This window comes from Bombus vancouverensis, chromosome 9 (assembly GCF_051014615.1).
Source record: "Bombus vancouverensis nearcticus chromosome 9, iyBomVanc1_principal, whole genome shotgun sequence".
NCBI lineage: Eukaryota > Metazoa > Arthropoda > Insecta > Hymenoptera > Apidae > Bombus > Bombus vancouverensis.
The window spans coordinates 6,185,138-6,210,218 of NC_134919.1; the positions used below are offsets into that span (position 1 = coordinate 6,185,138).

Here is a 25,081-nt window from a genome sequence, read left to right on the forward strand (position 1 = left end):
CCATGTCTCAGTCGATGAACGTCCTGCCAACGTCCCGCGATTTTATTCATCACGATTTATTTATTCTAGATCAGTACGTTTTAACCTTAATCAACTCGCAGTAGGAGTAAATCGTAAATACGACGCAAAAAAAAAAAAAAAAAATAAAATTGGCTAATTGATCTCGTGGAAAAATAATCGATTAAATTCCGAAGACAGTGATTTAAAATGCATATTATCGCGTCGTTGATCTTCGCGATACTATTCGTTGTTTACGTCGCTGATTGTCACGTGAAATTGGATAAAGGTAAGATGGAACGATTATTTTCATGTTTTTCGTTTATTAAATTTATTACGTAATTATTTTTATTTGTGAATGTTAGTAAACAATTTAAAAATAAAAGTGGAAGATCAATGGCAATGATATAGAAGGTCTATCAACTCTATGAATGTGGCTTTCGTAATTAAAAACAGATCCAGATTCTTCAGTTCAATATAGTTTAATAGCTTTTAGCTTATAAATTAAAAATACAAGACTTTAGTTCCAAAATTTTTTAATCCTAGTTGCTTAATTTTGTAAATATAATAACATTTTGAGGATATATGAAGATTGGAAAATTTTGTAATTTTTAAGCATTAAGAATTTTGGATGACAGATAAATCTAATGTTTCCAATATAGGTATACAATATTTAATATCAAGCTTGACAAAAGTATGGATAAAAATAGTTTTCTGGTCACAACTAAACTTGTTAATTAGTACAAATATAGTATAACAAATCTTTGGATATCTACAAGTATAATATAGAATCTAGAAGATTTCAAATATGGATTAATGTTTCCTATCTTATAATGCTAAAAGTAAAATAAACTGCGAGTTAAAAACTAATTAGAATATTGATCTTGAATTATATATCTACAACCTAGATTCTTGATTATCAATTCTAATTAATTTTTCTCTACCTTTCCTTACGTTTTTTAAAACTATTATTTTCCTCCTATAGTCTTGGAAGCAAAGTAAACTGTGTCATAGTAAAACAGTAGAGGTAGAACGTTCCCATAAGGTGTTTACGGTGTTGCAAACCAGTCCCCATACAACTTGACAAGAAACCCGGTAACGGCACGCAAGGAACGACAAATGGTTTTTACAACAGTTCAACTTGAAATAACTATTTTCATGCTCGCCAATTGTGGAAGTAATTCATCTATCTTTAGGAAAACAACTTTTTTTGACACAAATTTACTAACGACATTTTTTCTACTATTTTGAGATAAACAATAGACAAAAGAAATATTTTATAATTAGGCTGCGGATATTTATCAAATTCATATCTTTATAAGCACAATTAAGTAGGTAAAGATTTATTTCATCCTTTGAATATTATACCTAACCAGTATGTACTTTGAACATTTCATATATTTTGTTTCATATAATATGCATTGTTGTATATCTTCTTATCTTTAAAATAAGTTTCTCAAAATGAAATTAATTAATATTTTTCCTTGTTACAAATGCTTACAGGGTTGACGACAAATCTTCGAGAAACATGGGACTACAATGATTTTGTGATTGTTGCTTTGAACGCCAAATCAAAAAAGAAACAATCAGAAGCAGCGATTGATATTCTTCTAGCTGTAAAATACGAGAAATCGAAGACAAAAATGATATTTAAGTTCGACAGGCAGACTAATCGAAGTAAGAAGAATATTCCAAATACAAATTATTTGATTCTTATAAATAAAAAATATTATTATATATTTCTTACTAATTCATTTTAACTCTATTTTAGTCATCTACGAGAAGACTAACCGAAATGGTCATCGAACTACAGAGCGCCTGGAAATTCAGAACGTGAATGCTCCATGGAAGAAAATAATCGTCTTCGTGCATCAGAATAAACCTGACCCCGAAATAGACATTTACGTTGATTGCATTTATCAAGGCATGCTACACTTGAAGGAAAGCTTCCGTAAGGTAGCAGAAAATGAAGATGATTCTCTTGTAGAAGTGGTGAGTTTTTATTATCAAAGAATTAAAAATAATAATAGGTGTTTGAAGTCTTCTAAGCCTAAATACTTGAGTTACGAATATTAGTAACAATATTAGAAAAAATACTAATATTAAGCTAAATATTAAACACTTCACGTTAATTACTTCTTCGGATGTTTTAATAATTACTTTATTGTTCTGTTATCCCGTGACATACGGACATCTATAATGGTGTGGAGTGAACAAATTCAATTGGGTCAAAGTAATTTTGTTCTTTCCTTTTTCTTTTTTTTACAATTTCTTTTTGTTTCTGTTTTGTCAAAGGACAAACAACCAAAACACGCGTTCTTTCATCTATCATTGAAGAATTTCACGGTTGTTACCAGAGAACCGGTGACGTTAGATATCGTAGGATGATGCTATTCCAAATATGGCAAGCCAGTCCAAGGCTGCTCGCATTTATTACGTGTAGCTGTTAACTCGCGTAACACATTTAAGCATAGTGAATTGATTTCGATTCGCTTAGACTTCATCATTATTGAATATTCACGGTCTGCTTTCTTGCACTCGAGATATGCATACAAAAAGAACCACGATGATCGTAATTTATGAGCTGAAAAGAGAGGGAAAACGAGCCTTCTTTTCTTCTCGCTCTTGTCTTTTCGTTATTTAAATATTCATGAAAAAGCTGGTTAATATACAAATCGCCTTAGTGTTTCTTCTTTTAAGTGACTTTACGTTGTTTAGAAATAATCTTGTAAAGGAAGTAGCACTATTTACTACTTGTAATACGTCGTTGTTACTCTTTGTATTATAACTGAAAAACGCATTAAACTGAGTGTCATTTTCCTATATAATGATGATAGCTAATTTTTCTACCTCAATATATATAGCTAAAAAATTTGATATATTCAGATATATATTTAATCTAAATGTGAAACATCCATAATATACATACATGGAGTATTACATCAATAGAAAAAGAATTCCAAAACTCAACTAGTTGTATTGTGAAAAATGTAATTTTATTGCTGTATATTTATTATTTTTAACAATTATAGAACTTTCAATCTAAAGAATTTAACTTAGAAAAGTTGTGTCTTTAGTTTAGAGAAAGGAGGAGTCACGTAAAGGTGTATCCCTTATTATCCGTCAGCGACGCTCTGAAACAAGAAAATTGTCCCAACTATCTGGCCGGTCTAGGCACGTTATCGGATGAGTACAAAGAGTCTGTTGAGTCTGACGAATCAATTCCTACATCAACCAACGACAATTCTGATAATAATTCCGACGAATTTTCACACGAGATTAATCCACCTCGTAGAAAATTAGGAAACAATGAAAACTCCACAACTGAAACTTCAGATACGCCCGAGGATGCAAGTTCACTTGAAGATTTCGGCGATTCAGATTTTAAACAATCATCTCAATCGAAACACGATCATCGTCCTGTTGAACGTCCTGAGAAATATCATTCTGTAAGTGAGGTTGAAACTAATCAAGAAGATGTTTCGAGTCATGTGAAACGTTCGCGTCAGAAAACACGATCTGAATACTTTGACGGACCCTTTTACGAGAATCCCATGGAATGGAATAATTTTGGTGAATTGGATCCATTGAGTCAGTCCAACTTGTATCATAAGAGATTTCCGCGAAGAGGGGACATAGGGATTCAGAGTCTGAACGAAAAGGGTAAGCTGTAATTGAAGTGAATCATGCGAAAAATGAATTAATAAATAGACTGCGGATCTTTATGCACTTGTAGGAAATTTGGACGTGCAAAATTGTACATAACACGCAGATAACACGAAGAAATGTTTAAAATAACCATTGTATAGTGCTTTCTATAATATCTGCTAATTAAAACAATTTTCTATCTGGGATCTGTTTTCTTAATTGTATTCTGGAAAACACGAATTTGCACAAAAAACTGCAGTTTATTGATAAATTTTAATATCTTAACTGTTCTAATTGTTTAAGATATTAACTATCATAATGGAAGTTTAGGAAATAAAATGTATAGATAGTATGTTATCTAACATCGGGCATTATTTTTTATTTCTGATGATTTCAAAATCTTAAGAAAATGTGATTTTGCAGTTTGTTTAATGGATTTTCAAATCGTGAGGACATTAAACGAGTTGATTGAAGCTACTAGGAAGGTCTGGAGAGAAATAGAATTAAACGTGAGTAATAACGTCGCCCATAATTATTCAAGAATATTTAATGAACAGTTCTCTGATTAATATGGTTTTCCTTTTAGAAACTGGAAATGCGACATCTTCGACAACTAATTGAAAATTGCGCAGCATGTCGTGTACCTCCTGGTGGGTATTGAACGAATTACATACACGAAAGATATCTTTATTGTTAACTGCTTTTAATTTTCTATTTGTTCTTCGATAATATTTTTTAACTTAATTTTTCTCAATCTTTTCCCATCTTTTGAGACAATTTTTTTAGTAACGATTTTCACAAGTGTGCAAATAGTTGTTAATATTATAAACAACGAAAGAGCATCTAAATAAATGTATAATACGGCCTTACATTGCAATAAATGTACATTTCTGGCAAAATGGAATAATGTTGTGACTCATATTCTTACTTTTTTAAGAGAATGATTAGGAATAAAGATCCTCGAATCACTGGATTAGTTCGTATGATCGGAAAGCAACGCGATTAGATCGAAAAGCGACGTCTTAACCGAAACGACTAATATCTAAATCGAGGAAAATGATATTGGCAACGTGATTATAGCCTGAAAAGAAATTGCAGGAATAGAAAAATAAATGTATGAACTGGGAAACTATTAAATTGTCGCGAAGACACCAGAAACTAATACAGGAACTAAATCAAAGTTGTCAAAAACAAAATAACTAATTTATGAAAAATTGTTCAAAAAACTTTTCAAAAGAATTGCTCAAATGTATAATAATATGATGCTTAAATCGAAACTACAAATAGAACATGAAATGATATTCTAAAATATTTCTGGCATTTATAATATATATACGAAATACTAAAAACTGTTAATTAGATATATGTACAAAGAATATTCCATAATATATTTTTCCTCTATGGAAAAAAAGAACAAAGAGAGCTATTTTGCCTTGGGTTATAGACATTTTCAAAAATCTGTGATTCTGACTAGTTTAGTAGAGATAAATGTAGATTAACCATTAGTAATTGTAGCATTAAAGTGGATTCCAAGCACAGGCGGAAATCTGTTGAGTCGCAATACGGTCGAGGTTTCTTCTTGGAATAGCGATACCCTGACAAGTTCCTGATCCTAGTAATTCCACAGTTTCACCGATGACCACGGCGGCTCCTCCTCCTAGTTGCGATTACAAATCGCCCTGCTTCCCGGGCGCTGACTGCATTAACACACCACGCGGGCCACAGTGCGGAGCGTGCCCGCCACAATACACCGGTGATGGATATCGTTGCGTGAAAATTAGTTGCGCGCACAACCCTTGCTTTTACGGGGTCCGTTGCTACGACCGCGCGGATGGATACAGGTACGAGTAGAATCATTTAATTAATTACAATACAGTTCCCGGCGATTGAATTACGACCGTATGCAGAAATTTCACTTTTCGAAGTATGATATGTAGGTGTACCCATCCTTGATCCTTATGTTACTTAGGGAGAAACATTTAGACAGCGCACGTAGGATATCGGAAAGGATATGAGTTGTAATGAATTGAATAACAATTTTTCAGGTGTGGAAATTGTCCCAACGGTTACGTAGGTGATGGTAAACGCTGCGAACGATTTAAGGGTGGTTGTGAGCCTCATTCTTGCTACCCGGATGTGAAATGTGATCCAATTCTTCATCCGCCGTATTTCAAGTAATGAAATGAAAATGTCAAGTCAATCCATAAATTTCTATAATTTAAATAGAATTAATTGTAATTTAATTGAACTTAAAGTGTTAAGTGTAAATTACAATTATTTATTATAAAGTGTAAAGAAATTGTGAAGGACTATTCCAAGGTTTTTGACTGAACTATAATGATTTTTAGATGCGGTTCTTGCCCAAACGGGTTCATGGGTAATGGATCTACGTGTGTTGATATAAATGAATGCGAGCTAGCTCAACCTTGTCATCCAGGAGTACGATGTATCAATCTTCATCCAGGATTCAAATGCGAATCTTGTCCACCAGGATTTGTTGGACCTATAGTCGAAGGAGTCGGTTTGGAAATCGCAATGGTTCGCAAGCAAATTTGCCAAGACATAAATGAATGCGAAAATAACAATGGAGGATGCGATCCATATATGACATGCATTAATACGGAGGTAGTTTTTGCAAAAATTCGTAACAATTCGACTAAATTCGATAAATACAATTTAAATATTGAAGTTGCTTCTTTATTATATTTTTAATTATATTTCCAACTTAACAATTCTTATTAACACTTCAGGGCTCGTATAGATGTGGTACTTGTAGAACAGGTTACGTGGGAAACCAAACATTTGGCGATGTAAACGCCGATTGTATTTGTACCAATACCAATGAATACACATGCAGAGTAAGAAAACAAATCCAACACAACTACTCTTTTAAGTCTATATATATGTGTGTTCCAGACAAAACAATCAAATTATACATCAAATTCACAATTTACATCAAAAAATACAATTTCTAGTGTCGCGTTGGATGGGCAGGGGATGGACTGATGTGTGGTTCGGACAGAGACAGCGATGGAATTCCTGATAGGAACCTCCGTTGTCATGATTCACGTTGTCGTATGGACAACTGTCCATTTATACCAAATACCGGACAAGAGGATGCGGATAGAGATGGTTTGGGTGATGCCTGTGATCCAGACGCTGATAACGATGGCATCTTGAATCCTTCGGACAACTGTCCTTTAGTTCCAAACCCTAGCCAGGAAGACAGTGATCATGATTCTATCGGCGATGCCTGCGATAATTGTCCTCTAGTAAAAAATCTAAAGCAGGACGACACTGACGATGATGGCATCGGTGACGCCTGTGACGACGACATTGATAACGATGGTGAGATTTTAAAGAGAAATTTATTTTAGGTTCAGTAATAGATGGTAGACAAAATTATAAATTTAGATAAATTTAATTAATCGATAGATTAATTTCAAAATACCCAATCGATATTGGTAAGAGTATTCTTCATTTCTAAGAATGTTTTTGTATAAAATAGAATGTCTTCTAAAATATTTACGTGGTAAAATCGACGAAACATTTTTTAAAGCTTTTTTCAACATTTTTTTCAAAGAATTGGATATGTAGGGAGAAAAATATTCGGCCAATCGGGTATAACTGAAGCGGGATTCGTACCCAAATTTGTTTTGCCGGACGGGTGCTTTTCCAATTAAGCTACCCAGAGAGTCCATCGGCGAATCCTTTTTCTCTCAAATCCTTATAATACTTACATAAGTATAAAGTATATATACACGTCCACATCTCTTACAAGCCGGCGCCAGCCTGACAATTTGTGACGACCTTCGATTACCCACAATGCATGATTAACTGTCGATAATAATCATATAACATTGCTCTATATAATAAATATCGATCAATTAAAATAAATAATCATTACTGACTATTAATTTACATTACTGGGCATCAAAGGGCTTATACTTTTCCTGAGATTTTAGAGAGAAAAAATGTTCATCCAATCAGGTTTACCTGGACCGGGATTCGAACCCGGATCTTCCGCTTACCGAACGGGTGCTTTCCCGATTAAGCTACCTAGGCCGTTAGCAAATACTTTCTTCAAATTTGTTATGTAGCACTAGGCGGCTATCTACAAATGTTTTATATTAAATACTTTTTAAAACATTTTTAATAGAATATCTTTTATGATCAATAACATTTATAATCTCATAGCTATCTTGAATGAGAACGACAATTGTCCAAAAACGAAGAATCCAGATCAAAATGACCGCGATATGGATGGAATTGGCGACGCCTGCGACAATTGTCCTAATATATACAATGAGGACCAATTGGACCAGGATGAAGATGGGGTAGGTGATGCTTGCGACAACGACAACGATAAAGATAGAGATGGTGTGCAAGACGATAGAGACAATTGTCCTGATGTCATGAATTCAGGACAAAATGATATTGACCACGATGGTATAGGAGATGAATGCGATGATGATATGGATAATGATGGTGTGCCCAATTCGATTGACAATTGTCCTTACGTTTACAATCCGGATCAACGTCGCACGCATCGTAAGTAAAGAATCATCGAATCGTAAAGATTATCATATAAAAATTAAAAAAAATATTATACATATTTAGATGAGAATAGTGGTGATGCTTGCTGGAACGACAATGATAACGACACTGTGAAGAACTTATTAGACAATTGTCCTAACAATAGTTTGATTTGGGCAACAGATTTCAGAAAATATACTACGGTTGCTTTAGATCCTATTGGTACTGCTCAAGTAGATCCTGTTTGGGTAATACACCACGAAGGGGCTGAAATTCAGCAGCTTTATAATAGTGATCCCGGGCTTGCTATTGGTAATGTAGTAATTTGTATTAATTTATATCTATTAATCAATTTATTTATTTATTATAGTAGCTGCAAAAGGTATTTGTACACAGTTACATTTACTACAGCATTTACATAATATTAATTAATTAGATCCAAGTATATTAAATTTCATATCATTTACTAATACCTTCGGTTACAAAAATTTGATACTATAAAAGTGAGATATAAAACCTCATAAAAAACGTCTCATTAGAAGACAAAAATATGTATTTAGTATTTACAAATACTTCGTGTAGTCACTATGTAATGAACATCAGGTTGACGGATATGAAATATTGTTTCTCTGAAACAGAATTTAGCAGACTAATATCATTTAATTTACTAATCATACTAAAGGAGAAATTTGAAATTTTGTAATCTGTTTATTTCCTTGACTTTAAATCTTCATCTGCAACAGGTCCGGATATATTCAGCGGCGTAGATTTCGAGGGCACGTTCTTCATCGACGACGACGGAGACGACGACTACGTTGGTTTCGTTTTTTCTTACCAGGACAACCGTAGATTCTACGTCGTGTGCTGGAAGAAAGGCCATCAACCATATTGGATGCCGAATCCGTTCAGAGCAGTAGGAGAACCCGGAGTTTTTTTGAAACTCGTCAATTCAGATACAGGTCCCGGAGAATTTCTTAGAAACAGCCTTTGGCATAATGAAGATGTACCCAACCAGGTGAAGATTCTTTGGCATGACCCAAAGAAAATCGGGTGGAAAGAAAGGACACCGTATAGATGGCATTTGTTACATAGACCTAAAATTGGTCTAATTAGGTTCCGACTTTATCAAGGAAAACAGCTAGTAGCTGACTCAGGAAATGTTTACGACTCGACATTGAAAGGTGGCAGATTGGGTGTTTACTGTTTCTCCCAGGAAAAGATTACTTGGTCCAATTTGTTATATACGTGTAAAGGTAAGATTTTATTTGTAAAGGTGCTAGGTTTGCTCTTGGAATTTGGTTGCAAGCGTTGGTGGATACATTGAAGATATATTACGCAATTTTTAGGGCAGAAATTAAATCATTTATAATTAAAAATAAGCTTCTCAGGCGATATTTTCATATATGAACTACTTTCATTGTATCCCTGTAAATATCGCCTACAAGTTTTGTGTCACCCTGTATACACATATTTATTAATGTCGTTCGGTATAGATAACAAAATTGTTATATAATATAAATGTCATACATTTAAGAATTAAGAGTTACAGATTAATGAAGGAAACTGATAATAGATCGGAAACATCAATTATAAATGAAAAAATTCATATACAACATATAAAATATATACATTTTTTAATTATTTACAGTTTAACACAAGACTTTTACTTAAACTATATTTAGGTGTAAAACAGCTCGAAACAGAATCTCACTATTTTAACGTTTCAGCAATACGGTAGCTAAAATTTGAACCCAATATATTAATAAAACTTCAAATTTATCCGCGATAATACAATAATTGATTTAATCCACACCAATTCACACGTGAACTTTTCCTTTAGCATATGCATTTTTTGCATCTTTTCCTTCAAATTTGCTAATAATTTAACAATAATCCTAATTAATGATTTTTATATTATAATTTAACGTTCCTTATATAATAATTTATTGTGTTATAAATTAAAAAGTATACAAAATATGAACCTGTAGTCCAACCTTATCACTGAACAATAAACTCTAACAGAAATACTCTTACTTTAAATGCCTTTAAAAAGACAAAATCTTCGTAAAATTTCTGAATTTTTATGATATTTTTCAGAGACTGTCCCGAAATTGGTATGGAACGAGTTGCCGGCGAACTTGAAGAAAGAAGTAAATGTAGAGATGAACAACTAAATCAGACCTTCTACCAGACTTATCTATTACGACTCACTTTAATAACTTCTTGAAATGTATTCCATCATTTTAGGAAAATTTTGTCTATTTAAGCCGAATATCATGAATTTGGTTCGTTTCCCGCGATGAGAACTAAAAAATATTCTTAAGTGTATGTATATGTATCTATATTTACGAGCTTTATTCAATATGGGCAAAATTCATTGGAAATTTTCGTGATTCTTTTTCTCTCTTTTATTTCTTTTTTTTATGAAATTCGAAGTTTTGTAACATTTAAGAATATACGTAATTAAAGATACAGCATGACAAATACCTTCAATGAACCTTCTTCCAGCAGCTAAGGACGAGGGAAATCTTAAAAATAGATTATATTTTTACGGAATGTGTGCAACGAACGCTTAATTCTCTAATTAACAAGGATATATTAAAATATGATTGTGCGCTTTCCGAACGATTTCAATCAAATATATTAAATTTATTACATTATGTTTTACTATACCGATGTGTGCAAGGATACGGAAGTTGCTTTTATGAGAAATGGACAAATTAAAGCTTTGTACTCTTGATAATCCTTACGAGTATCGTGAATTCAAAATTAAATATGAGGAACAGCGTACGTTAATTTTCATTGTAAAACAGATTATTGTGGATATAGGATATACGAGATGTGGTTTAATATACAAAGTAACTAATAAAACAAATTAATGATGTAAACTCTGATGTTTAAGAGATTAGATAGTTGGATCTCATAAGTGCCCTTATTTTAATATGACTAATTTAAATTTTTACAGATTTTTCCTTTCTTTCGAATAGTAGTTTTAATATTTCAAAAGTTTCCATAGCTAAATTACACGTTTTACAATCGATTTACATTGGTCGTTACAGTTCAAAAAGCGCACATCTAAATCGTTCCCTCTTTTTTAAGTGATTGACAAAGTCGATCAAAGTGCCTAGAAAAAATTTCTCGCTTTGATAATATACGCGTTTAAAACGTTTTCATATTTGTGTGTATGTGTATGTGTGTGTGTGTGTGTTCTTTTTTTCTTTACTAAAGAGTGTCTACTTACAATGTCACGGAATAACGAGGCTCTTTACGATAGGTATTAAAAAAAACTATATATATACACGTTCGTATAAGAAAATGTCTACAGTACAAGATGAACTAATCGTTGCGAAATTTAGGAAGAACATTTGTACGTGACAGAGAGAAAAATTTTCGAAATATTTCTACGCGTTGCTTGAATGAAGAGAATAGGTGCGTATATAGTTTATTAATAATGTATTGTATATTGCGAGGTACCAAAAAGAAATACGATAAATATCGAAATAAATAACACATAAATGTACACGATACTTAGGCCCATTAAAAATTAAAAAACATAATAATTTATTATTTTTTCTATCACGAATAAAATTTCATTACACACTCCTTCCTTCGATATACGCCATAAATTTATTCAACAAATAATTCTATTATGGCTGAGAGAAGCGTAAATCTATTAATGTAAACTTTTTCTAATTCATTAGTGCAAGAAATAAAAGTATGTAAGAGAAGAAACTGGTGTATACGTATAAAAATATTTATTTCAGATATGTTGCGCAGGATGTCCAAGGTAATCAACCTCTTCTTTTTTATTAAAAATTAACCAAAGAATGGTCACGATGATACGATACGTACGATCACAAACAAGGATTTTTTAACATAAATAAATACCATAAAAGGATAATACCAATATAGCGTCTAACCGCGTAAATCGAAGGACGAGAGAGATAACTTCTTATCGCTTCTTATTCATTTACAAAAGTTGTAAATATACTTGTACAAAAGTATATATATATATGTGTGTGTATATATATATAATACTTTTCTTGAAATAACATAAATACTTGAAAAAAGAAACTGTCTGGCTTAAATAACCATTTTGCTTATTACTTTTCCTATGTATGTCAATGTGTTACGTTAACATTCTGCACGGGAACGGAAAATCCTGTTGTTACATATAAATAGTCGAAGTCTAGAGATCGTAATTAAAAATAAAACTTAACTTCATATTTACACTAAGGAACATATAGATACCATTTGTTTCAAAGCTACAGCAATTCCTTCTCCGAGGAAGTTCTTTAATAAATCGGAAGTTATATTTTAAATGCACTAACCATCGGAGAGAGGCCGAATAAATATTGTACAACTATTACAAAATAGGGCGTACACATACACATACGTCGAAAGGTCAGATTTCACGACTTTAAGAGTTTATAGCGCTTTTACCATTTTCTTTAGTGTTAATCAGCACATGCACTTTCTATACTGTTCTCTTCATAGATCCTATAAACTTTTAAAATCTTAAATTAAATCTTTTCTTCCTTAATATTCTATATGTATATTATATACAGAGATTTTAATGAAAATAAAATAATAATGTTGCTCTATTAATTAACCCATTATCTGCGATAATCCTCATTTAGGGACTATAAAATCAGGAATAAGAAATTTGTAGATTTCACGGTTTCGATGATACCCAAATGAGGGCTTTTTTTTCGAAGAATATATTTGAATTTGATATTTCAAACGCATATATTAAATTGATTGGAATCGAGATTGAAATCTATAGAATTATACGCGTGTATGTACGTATGATAATTTGAAGAAGAAAGAAACCTGGCAGTTAATGGGTTAAACATTCGTAATTGTACATTTCCCTAAAGTTTTCGCAAAGAAAATAGAACATTACTAATTGTAAGTGTGTTTGATCGATTTCTTAAAAGTGTATAAATTCTTTGAGTGAAGAAGAAGGAGAAGTGGTGGAGGAAGAAGAGTAGAATATGTATTTTAGTTCATCATAGGCGAAAAGACAGTCACACACAATCGACGAAGTTAATAATATAAATTTCTCCGAATCTTAGAGTAAAGTTCGTTTTGCACTATTCGCGTACAGGGTGTTTCGAAAACAGCTGCTCGAATTTTGGGCGTATACTTTATATGAAAACGAAAATACGAGAAAAATGATATAAACGTAATTTCGAAAGTCTTTTCCTTCAAAAATGGAAAAGATATACGCAATAGTAATAATATATATATTATCTTAATTATTCTGTTTAACATTTAGATAAGTTTTATTTGATAGGGCAGTACTTTCAAATTGTTATTCATTAAGAAAAAATATCTAACAACGCTGGTATTGAATGCATAAATATGATATCTTTCTTACAATTGTAAAAAGATTAACAAGACAAAAATTCAAATTCACGTTCATACAGTTTCGTATCATCCTCCTTAAAACTAACGAACCACTGTTTTCGTGAAGTTTAACCAGCTACGATTTAATTGCAAAAGATACACCGCTTGGAAATGAAATCATCCTACTATGTGTAATATAGAAATGCTATTTGTACTTTTTCAATTTTTATACGATACGATATTCTCAACTTTTTAAAAAGAAAATATTACTTTTGATGATAAAATGTCTCAAATAGAGGACAGTTGAATAATTGAAATATTCGAAGCTGATTATAATATGAACTCCAAAAGCCGGATATTTTGGAACTGTCGAACAGTCCTAAGAAAATCCCAGACAAGCGATCGACATTTTCGCAGCCGAGTATTATTTTCGCAGCCGAGTATTATTTTCGAAACACCCGAAGAGTTAAAATTTAAACGAAAAACTTGATTCTAACGAGTGCAACGGACAGTTGAGTCTCTTCTGGTTCGCACACGTTATGGCAGTGGCCGCTCAGAGCTTGATCGCTAAGGCAGTTGAGCGCTATTCAAAGGAAAAAAGAGCAAGAATCCTCGGCAAAGAATCTTCTTCGAGAACACACTCTCGTTCGGTAAGAAGTTCATCCGTATTTATCTCCTAGCGTACAAGCTATAATATAAATAAAATAAATCTGATATTACTTTACACGGTGACAACTTACGCTTTTTCTCTCGATTCAGGAATAAAAGTCGTAAAGTAAAGGGACTTATAATTTTCCAATTAAACAAAATTTCTATAAAAAATTAGAAATTGGTCATTTTAACTACTCTGATTGTTCTAATATTATATTAAATATGATATCCGGATTCTTACAAATAGCAAATGTTTTATCAAGGAATAAACCAAGCGTATAAAAATTTCGAACGAATACGTGGTAAAATGACAAATATTTATTAGTCTTAAAATATTTATTATGTGTCCCTTTGTTTTTCGACTTTTCCATGTATAACGTTCACTTCTCTTTTGACAAATTTTCTTCCCCGACTTTACTTGTACATACAAGTGAATAGTAACCGACTAATGAACACGTTGATTTTCAATAGAAGGTATATATGACTAATTCACGTAAATCTTTCGTTCGACGAAGTCAACGTTGTCAAATTATGTTTGGTAGAAACTGTTAATATAGAGGGTGTCGAAGAAAGGGTGAAAAACATTAAAAATACATACGTAATACTCATCAAAATAAGCAGAAAGGAACTTATAATTAAAAATAGAATTAAGTTTACAACATATCTTTAATCATAAATAATTGTGTATTCCTTCTTCCCTTTATATATAAACAAATATCATTATTCAATAAAATTTACTAATTTTGAAAATTTAATTACATTATCTAAATAAACTCTCTCTGGAATTATTAAATTTTTGGTATCAAAATCTTTATTTATTTTTACGAATATCCTAAAATATTTGTTATCCTTTCTCAAACACCCAATATCTTCATCGAGGATATATAATATTTTTGTTAATAGCATACACATAGTTCAATTTTTTACTTTATAGATTAGATCATTAGATTTAAGATAGTATCTTGTTAGTTGAATATCTTAACAACGAGTTTTAAAATGTACATTAAAAGAACAAGCCACAGCGAACGAGTTGTTGGCTGTTTTATTCGATGGTCTAACTAAAAACGAACCGAAATAAAAATACATCATCAGGAATCTATTTTCACTCATCGTCAGTTCTATCCAGTATCCTTTTGATATCTGCGCAATCAAATCGAATCTCAATTAAATGCATATTTCTGTTCCCTTTATAAAACTACGTTTACTTAACTATGTAGATCACATTCGAAGAAACGTCTTTCAAGAATAACGCGTCTATCAAATAATATTTACAAGAAACGAAATAAAGCGAATCAAGTATATCGAAAAGAAATGAATAATATCCTATCGCGAACTCAAAATTCAATAAATATACAAATAATAAATTAAACGATCTACACTCTATTCGTTATTACTATATCGATAAATTATATTATATCTTCAAATTAAAAACGTTAACAGCTTAAAATCGGAATAAAACGTAACGCGTAGGATTCAGGAAAAAGGCAACGCACTTGGAGACTTGCGGTCGACCGAATAATAATTCGGACTCCTGTCGCCGAACAGCAAGTCCCTGTGCCATCGGAAACGATCTCTCGATGTCCTCTTACTTATTCCTACATGAATCAACTATTTATAGAGTCGCTACGAATTTCCACTCTCTTTCTATTCTAACTTCGATGAGTGTCCACTTCTCTTTTTTTCTTTATATCGAAACGTCAATTCTTGGGCAGTTAACGATACTTCTTGAAAGTTTTCTCGCTTCGATTCTTCATCGAGTAAAATCATCTTACTCTTTCAGGCTTTTATTGTAGTCCTAGACACGTGCATATATTTTTTTTTAGTCAATCTTAACAACGATTGAAGATATCTTTTGTTCTCACGTAAACGAGGAAAGTGTCCCGTTTGGAACTCAAACTATCCATCTTCTTAACTACACCTCTAAAAGACTCCCGGTATACTCCCGTATGCCAGAGCCATCTTTTACATCTAAATAACTCTTTTCGTTTCGTCGATAAAACAGCACGCAATACACTAGATGCCACGATATCTTTCAACGACTCGTCAAATTGTTTTCACCATTCGAACCTTTCTCTTCGTTCGTCTGAATCTCGTCTAACTCTGTCTTTTCTCTTTGATACTGGAGTTGTTGGAATTGTTCGACTGGATGTAGGAAGAAAGCTCTGGCTACCAAGCGTCTGTGTATCTCACGTCGAACTCTTGCAGAGCTGGCAAACACTTCTTCAGGGATTCGAACGTCTGAACGGACAGTTTCGTGCTATTCAGGTTCAGCTTCTTTAAACTCGTTAGTGCTGAAAATTTAAAGATTGAATAAATGTTCAGATTAATTAAGAAATTGAGTAAAGATTTTATATTAACATCATACAGCGGCTGCAGAAAGTATTGGCACATACATATTTTTCAATGAAACGTTTCTTTATCAGATTCTATATTTTATTTTCATAGTACCAAATTTTTAGTCATATGAAAGTGCTGCTTGGATCTAATGGTGTGCTAACATTTTTTTTTTGTAGCCACTGTATATGCAGTATATGAATATCTAAGTTGTAAAGTACAAAATATATGAAAGTAGATGTTAAAATAAAAATTGATCTTATGAAAATATAGAAATAAGAGTTCATATAAAATGTATACTAAACATATCAAGATACATTCTCTTTGGACAAAACGATATTAACATTCAATATTTCCTTACAGGCCAAGCTAGAGATTCCTTTATCAGAAACAGGGGTTTCACAAAGATTCAGGACCTGCAGTTTCTGCAAGTGTTCGCTAATCATTTGTAGGCCAGCGTCACCGAACTGCGTGGCCCACAAGTTCAGATGCCTCAAAGCTGGTAATTTGATTAGCTGCTCGGCGCAAGCCGAGGTCACCGAGGTAAAGGCCAAACTAAGGTATTCCAAGCTGCCAAGAGCCCTTCCGCTCAGAATAAGGGCAACGTCCGCGTCTGTCGCCCGGGCTGGTAACGTCAGTCGTCTAGGACCTCCTTTCCGAAGCTGTTTCAATACAAAACAAAAACTTATACCATATACAAAAAATATATCTTATAGTAATAATAGTCATAGTCTATTTTCCAGCTTCCCGGCCATGAAAGGACTTTTCCCTTTATGAAATTTCAAGTCACGCCTATTTTTTCTTATTGTAAAATAAGATCTATAATGATATTACATCACCATTAAACAATGAACATATATTTGAAATCAGTCATATTTCTTGTTTGATTTACAATTAAAAAATTTATAGATTTACAGTAGCAAGTATATAAATCGGAAACATACCAAATTCAATTTAATTTAGTTTATAAGAACATATTATCCGAAAAATTGTGTATTTGACAGTGCTCCAAAATAGATGTAATCTCTTTACTCACAAGTTGCTGCAAATTCCTTTGTCTCTGGCAAAGAGCTGCGTATCGTTCCTTGCCTGAAATGGTTGACTCTAACGCACTAACTATTTGCAATTTAGCTTCTTTGCTCGACAGCAAATGCCACTCTAGCATTAAGCAAAGACCTTCTTGGGCAGCCTCGCAGCCTCTTACTGCTAATAGTATACAATCATCGCGTACTTGTTTCATCAGCCAGCTGATGAACTTCTTTCTTCGACAGCAGCACGCCAGTAAGGTAGTTAACTGGATAAAAAAACAGTAGGGGATCAATTATCCTACCAAAGATGATATCGCTTTTTAGCACAAATTTGTATTTGGCAAGAGGAATTGCTTTTTATTCTATCGCATAAATAAAGAAAGAAGTCAATTTTATTTCTATGGCATTATTTATTTGGATTAATGTAGAAAATGAAAAATTACCATTTCGCCAAACAATTCTCCTTGATCAGGGCAATCCGGACTGGATGGTGCGGCAATATGAATCCATCCAGGTCTGGGTTCCCTAATCGGAAGTAGAACACGATGCACAACGCATCTCGTGTCTTTCGCTAAACGGCTAATTACGCACATTAATATCGATTGTTGGACCTCTTTCATAGCAAAAGCTTCCTCTGGGAATGGTACGGGTTGCAATAAAGCACCGAGTTCTGGCCTCCAATCGGCATATTCTGATCTAGAAAAGAAAATAATAGTTAGCTCTTGCGATTTGAAATTTAAAAGAAAGAGAAAAAAGGGTATACTTTACGTGTAATTAGACCGCGGATATTTATGCAATTTATAAAATATTCGAAGATGCAAAAATATACAAATATATATACAATAGAATAGCCGAAATACAACGCTCGTTATAATATTTAGTGGAACAATTACTATTTACTTAGTAAAAAATATAAATTTGCATAAATGTTCGCATTCCATATGTAATAATGAGCGCATTAGTGATGAAACTTACGCGATATTTAGCACCAGAAGGTAACAATCCAATGGAGGCAAGGTCGGCGATTTTTCGTTTTCCGGCAAAGAACGATTAACCACTTCGAATCTGCAATTGAACGGCTCGTAATTAGCTTCATTAATTCGCATTTCGTTTGTGGTACGCAGGAATGTTCTCTACTATATATAATTTATTTCGCGTCATAGCGGCTTTTTCCGCACAGTTGTGCGTTTGACATGTTGTAACGAATAATGGACTTCTAAATTTTACCTGTTCTTTTAGTGCGCCTGGACGTGTGTAAAAAAGCAAGCTGACGTATTTACGAGTTAGCATAAAAGTAAAAGCTGTATCAAATCGGAAATAAAATATTTCGCATCGAATATATGTTTCTTTGACTGACGACACGATAGTATTTGGTAGATTATTAAATGGTCTTTACGTATGTAAACAAAAGAATTAAAAAGATTCTTACAGAACGTGGAACCTTTTTTATTCAAATTTTTGTCGAATTTATTATGCGAACAACGTATTTAGATATTGCGCCTGTTGATGCGAAAATACATTAATTAAAGGAACGCAAAGGAAAAAGATATTGCAACGTAACAAAAAAAAAAAGATTATCATTCATATCAGCAAAAATATCATAAGATAAGGAGATTTGTTGCCTCGTTCACAAGAAATGATACCGCATCTTCTCTTCATTTGAATTAGTTAATTATCTTACATGTAGATTCACATGTATGTGATTCACGAATCGACGCACATAGTGTATTCTTCTGTATATTGTACATATGTAAATTGATTTCTTTTTCATTTTCCATTAAATTCTTTGCTATTTTATCTAAAGATCGTATGTAGCATATTTTTTCAAGTCACAGTAAATAAAAATAAAAAATGTTGCAGAAAGCTATATTGATATAGAATACTGAGGTAAAATACTAATATTTTATTATACAAAAATATAGAGATACTAAATAAAAAGTGTCTTAATGCGTACATATTTCTTTCTATAAATACATTCTTTGAGAAATTATATTTATATTAAGATAAAGCATATTTTTAATATATTAGATTATATTTGCATGAAATTTTAAGGAAAAATAAAACGAAAATATTATTAAAAAGATTCTAACGTGAAATTAAGCGAGATTTTCCGCAGAATTGTTCTCAAGCAATTAACTAAAGTCATATTCTTCGTTAAAGGGTTAGTTTCTGCACTTTCAAACAAGGCACTGCAGAACGTTCATGCCTTTGATACGCTTTAATGAAGCGTGGATAAAATACAGGGTGACTCACGCAATTTGCAACAATGCACTCGCCACGTGCAATTAGTCTTTTCTTTTTTTTTTTTTTTTTTTTTTTTAGACAAAGTCAATGCACATAACAAACATTATTATGAAATGTTTAAAAATATTGTATTAATTTTACATGATAATTTTTAGAAGTATTTTAAAAAACATGTAAATTTTTAACATTTCTTTGAAGTTTGAATTTGATGTACTATTAAATATTATTCTATCGACAATCATCAACCGTATTAAATAATTAGATTTTGCCATAAGTCGCGTATATTCAATGTTAAAAATGTTTACGGTAAGAATATCGGAACCTTATTATACTGACTGTCATAAATAATCAGAACGCTCGCGTAATCGTTTTGTATGAGTTTAAATTTGGAAAAATAATATCAATATTAATTGCTTCAATAACAAATATGTTAATATGTGAATACAAAAGAAATCTTGTACAATACACAGAAGTTTCACAAATTTGCAACTCATACTTCAAATATCTTCCAATTACCATAATTTCCAATACGAACGCACCATTTAGTCCAAGTACCATAATTTCCAATACGAATGCACCATTTGAGATTCAGACTACGCGACTCTCCTTATATTTGAATATAATTATTACTTATTATTATATATGTGGGATGGTGTGACGTTGGCGAAAGACGTGGCTGATTGTTTATAAACGTTGTTAAGATGTGTTAATGTTGTCAAGGAGTGTTGTGAGCGTTACCAAGCTTTGTTACAGGAAAAGTGAGCGTGGTAATGTGGCCAGAGTTGAATTAATCGTGATCGAGAGAAGTTCATCGTGTTGCTGTGACGTAGAAATAGTGTTAAGCGAATTTGTGAAGTGCGATATTATATTCAATTTTGTGAGAGTGCTACAATATTGTGTTATCATACTGTCTTTTCTGTTAATTTATAATAAACATTCCTACATATAAGTACAATATTATTGTAATATCTGATGTCAGATTGTGAGTTGTAAATTTGTCCATAAAAAAGCGAAAAGAAAGAGGAAGCAAACTCACCTATGGAAAACCGCAGCGACGCAAACGGACACCAAATTAGGAAGCATCCTCGGGTGAGGACAGTCGCTTCCAGGCCCGTGAACTGAAGCGATATAATCCCTGATCGCTTGCTCTCCATCCGTTGCATACAAAGAAGCTATAAACACTTGCAATAGTTTCCTCATGTCCAGGGATTTGCCAAAATCCACCGTATGCTTGAGGCATCTCGTTATCGCTGGACTTATGGCTGTGACCAAGGACGACTGTGGATGCTGTTGAGCCAACTTCACAAGAACCCTCGTTAAACAGACTGGAAGTGCAACTTTGTCTAAAAGAGGAGATACCACGGAGAGAACAGCTTCAGCCCAATGTTTCCGGTCGTTTCGATATCGGGACACTTCTTCTGTCGATTTCTCCGAATATTTCTCTGATGGATTTTCGACGGCCGAATCTTCGAGATGCTTTGCAACAGCTTCTAACGGCGCTACAGACACTCTTTCGTCCTGGAGCGACGTCCATAACGCGAAATCAACCATTGACTTTAATTCTTTGATGATCACTTCCTCTCGGGTATTTAGAGATACTAGATGCTGATATTTAAAGATACTCCTCTGAAAATTCGAAATTCACACATATTAGATTGCGTAAATTCACTTACATAAGATCCGTTTACATAATCGATGATGTACACTCCCGCTCAAAACTCTTGGGACATCTTCTATCTTTAATAAAACTATAGGTATTTAGAATTATTAGCTTCGCTTTAGCTTACATTACTTTTTCTGTTACATAAAATTGTATGAAGTTAAACGATGCTCTATAGAAATTTACTATCATTTACATTTGTCCAATTTTGAAACAAATATGACAACTGTTCTAAGATTTCTGAGAGGAGGTGTATGTATCACTTTTTTAATGAATTATGAGCTTATTGGCGCCCCTCTTTTGTATCACTTTCACATATATTACTTTCTAAAAGACTCTTTATGCATTATATACTCTAATGGCTTAGAATGCCATTCATTACATACATTCTTCAATTATCATGATGCTGCACTTCAAATATCACTTTGAATAAATAGCACAAGTGAATGTGTTCTTCTTTTTGGTAATTTTGATACAGAATTACACTAATAGAAATGTTTTTTCCTTATTGTATAACAACATACTTTTGGGCTCATTATTCGATAGTTAAACGTCAACATTTCGAAACTCTTCTCACACTTGTTTTATTATTAATTAATTTATTTACTCCGTCGTCACATCGAAGATTGTATTGCTGTTTATAAAAAAAAATTCCGATATGTGTACTTTCTTCGTTTTTAGTTCGTCTTTCCAAATGTCTTTAAATATCTCGAATTTCTAGAGATATTACATATGTGCTTAGATCAAAAGAGGAAAAGACAAGTAGAATTTGCAAAAAATAGAAAGAAAGAATTATACAAGAATTTACCTTCCATAGTATCGAATGATACCATTGGTCCCTAGTATAAGCATTATTCGCTTGGAGAAGAAGAGAACTGTTTGGCAGAACTATGCTAAGGCAGTTCTTGTAAGTAGGATCCCATCTAGTAACAGCATACTTTCGTATATCCGACATGTTATTATAAGGTATTGGTTGTCGAAAAAATCCCGTTCTCTAAAACAAATTATATCTAAATAATTTACAGTGGCTACGAAAAGTATTTATTATATCATCCATATACTGATTGAAAACATTCAAATGTATTAAATTCCATATCACTTAATAGCACGTGCTTTCATATAAAATAAAATGTATAGAGCCCAATAAAAAAAAATAATGCTACGTTGAAAAGTAAGCGTACGAGCAAATACCCACTTAGTCTTATTCTTTTATAGTTTTAAGCGTTTATAATATTCTAAATATTATCTTTATTCATAATTGCGTGAATATCTGAACTAAGAAAATAGAATCCGAATACATATATAAGGATTTGTTTTAATACGTAAATATGATACTGAACGCTTTACTATACATTTTAGAAAGCTTAATTTTCTCCTGAGTTCATAAATGTCTGCAATCTATTAACCATATTAACATAATTTTTAATAATTTAAATCGACGATATTATTTTAAAATTTAAATTTTACAGATCAACGCAGATATGTTGATAGAATGATTAGAATGATAGTTAGTTAAACGGTTGTAATGCGGGTAATTTGGATACATTTCAATATTAAAGACTGCATATCTAAATGAGAACTATAATTATTTCGTACTTGAATTTAAATGGCTGTATTATTACAAAGTCAGATTACAAACTTTAAATGCCTCTATGTTTCTTGTATTAGCATTTAAATCTTACTTTCGTAAATTTTATACTGTAACGAAAAAAGAAATAATATCTCAATATTAAAAAGTTTAAAAATCGGATAACTGTTTGGCCAAACTGTTGTCTCGGATATAAATACAAAGATATACCTATTTATACGAGCTTTTAAAATATAGAAACTTTCAATTTACAAGACTGAAATATTATAGACTTTAAGATTTGAAACTTTTACGTATCGCAATAATTGAAAGTTATACAAAGTTAATTAAAATTGTCGATACCAAACTTGGTTCGTCACTTCTCTTATACTCATTTTCGAAAAGTAATAGTTCATATGTTACAGAAATTACCTGAATTACTTAGGAACTAATAAAATTCGTTATTGATAACATAGTATCAAAAAGATTTCATAATAAAGAAACAAAATTAAATAGTAAATTAATTGTAACGTCAGATAGTAGAAAAAGTAATATACCATAGTTCACAATCTAAAAATTAACATAAAATTTGATCGTTGAAAACTTGGCATATAAACACAAAGAGATAGTTCTACAGAAATTCTAAGCTTTTAGAAATTGGAAATTATTTAATAAAAAAATTAACTAATTATAATATATCAAAAGTTATTCTACATAGTGTTCCCAATTTTTAAAGAAGGAAGGAAAGATTGCAGTTTTAAAAAGATATAAACAAGTAAGCAAATCAGTTCATGTATACATACATGTATGTATTTGTTAATGTAAACACTTGCATCAAGTCTCAAATAGTTAATAAAAAGAATATCAACCTAAGAATGTCGACCTAATAAAAATGATATTACTAAACTCCGGAAATTTATGTAAATTGCTATCTGTATGAACAGAAGTACAAAAAAAATGATTTATACTACTTAGTGAGTAGAGAAAAGTAGATATAAGGATGTAAAAACCAAAGCCTCTCAAGATCCCAGAGGGCAAATGGAATATCGATAAATAATACCTAAAAAAATGAAATCTAAGGAGAAATTTGTTTTGCTCGTTAAATTTTACAACGAGTATTATACCTTGAATATCATATATATATATATATATTTGAATACTATATACGTTCTATGGATTTTTGCATCTTCAAATTTTCCATAAGTGCATGAACATAAGAGAGAAATTGATCACCATAGATGAAACGCGATAAAATAGAAAGCATCGAAAAATGACTATTCCCTGGGACTAGCTGACTCTTCGTACCCTAATTTTCCCGCATAAAACGCAGATACTTGTTCAAAATACGTAAAATTGCAAACGTTGCGTCGCGTGCAGTTCTCGATACATTCACGCAAACGTATGCACGCTTGTCACGTAAACGTGTACACGGAAAAGAGACAAAAGGGAGGTGCACGTGCGTGCACGTGTGCGTGTGCGTGTGCATCACTTGCGTCAAAGCCGACCCTGAATGCGTCTCGCGACCGCTTCAGATTACGCTTGCACCGCGAAAAAGCCAGCTCGATTCATTTTTCTCTTTTCTTTTTCCTTCTTTTTCTTCTTTTTTTTTTACCTTTTCTTTTTCTGATCACCTGATACAAGCAACGACGAGTTCCAATCTGGTTATACATTTCTCGTTTCCCGACAAAAGATTGTTATCTATACTAACATTGGACGAATTCAGGCGAGATACCGATGTAGCAAACGGCAATCGTTTCAAACAGGGAACAAGAATTGCTTTATTCTTTTATATTGGGGAGAGAAGAAACAGAACAAAAAAAGGAAAAAGTTTCGAACGAAGGGCTGGTAGACAGATTTTGCTGTTAAAAAAATGCGAATGTAAGAGGAAATTTAAATTGATTAATATATTTGTTTACTTTAGCAACTCTGTAGATACGGTTCAGATGAGAATGATGAAATGATAGTCAATTTTTCTTACGAGTATCGCAAGTTCATATGACAGTGTGTATTATAACAAGCTTAACTCTGAATAAATATACGACTACATATAACAGTAAATAGCTT

The 25,081-nt window shown here is 32.3% G+C and overlaps 2 protein-coding genes across 4 annotated transcripts in view; one reads left to right on the forward strand and one right to left on the reverse strand.

Moving 5' to 3' along the window:
- Tsp (Thrombospondin) lies at positions 1 to 11,741 on the forward strand. 2 transcript variants are annotated; one of them, XM_076621581.1, is made up of 16 exons: positions 1 to 286; positions 983 to 1,174; positions 1,501 to 1,674; positions 1,769 to 1,989; positions 3,075 to 3,660; positions 4,069 to 4,154; positions 4,232 to 4,295; positions 5,273 to 5,486; positions 5,691 to 5,819; positions 5,994 to 6,270; positions 6,396 to 6,503; positions 6,621 to 6,993; positions 7,843 to 8,196; positions 8,266 to 8,493; positions 8,925 to 9,434; positions 10,279 to 11,741. In XM_076621581.1, exons 2-16 carry the CDS (start codon positions 1,117 to 1,119, stop codon positions 10,353 to 10,355), a joined length of 3,459 nt encoding a protein of 1,152 aa, XP_076477696.1. In that variant the 5' UTR covers positions 1 to 286; positions 983 to 1,116; the 3' UTR covers positions 10,356 to 11,741. The 2 variants fall into 2 exon arrangements, with proteins under 2 accessions (XP_076477696.1, XP_033201541.2); XM_033345650.2 differs by lacking the exon at positions 983 to 1,174.
- LOC117163407 (C-Maf-inducing protein) overlaps positions 9,793 to 25,081 on the reverse strand; it is a 26,670-nt gene continuing 11,381 nt past the window's right edge. For both annotated transcript variants that reach the window (XM_076621582.1, XM_076621583.1), the window contains 7 exons: positions 22,259 to 22,444; positions 20,827 to 21,416; positions 18,522 to 18,611; positions 17,990 to 18,242; positions 17,555 to 17,812; positions 16,880 to 17,180; positions 9,793 to 16,475 (listed from right to left, as the gene is read on the reverse strand). In XM_076621582.1, coding sequence (XP_076477697.1) covers positions 16,351 to 16,475; positions 16,880 to 17,180; positions 17,555 to 17,812; positions 17,990 to 18,242; positions 18,522 to 18,611; positions 20,827 to 21,416; positions 22,259 to 22,444 — 1,803 coding nt within the window. In that variant the 3' untranslated portion in view covers positions 9,793 to 16,350. The remainder of the gene's footprint in view (positions 16,476 to 16,879; positions 17,181 to 17,554; positions 17,813 to 17,989; positions 18,243 to 18,521; positions 18,612 to 20,826; positions 21,417 to 22,258; positions 22,445 to 25,081) is intronic.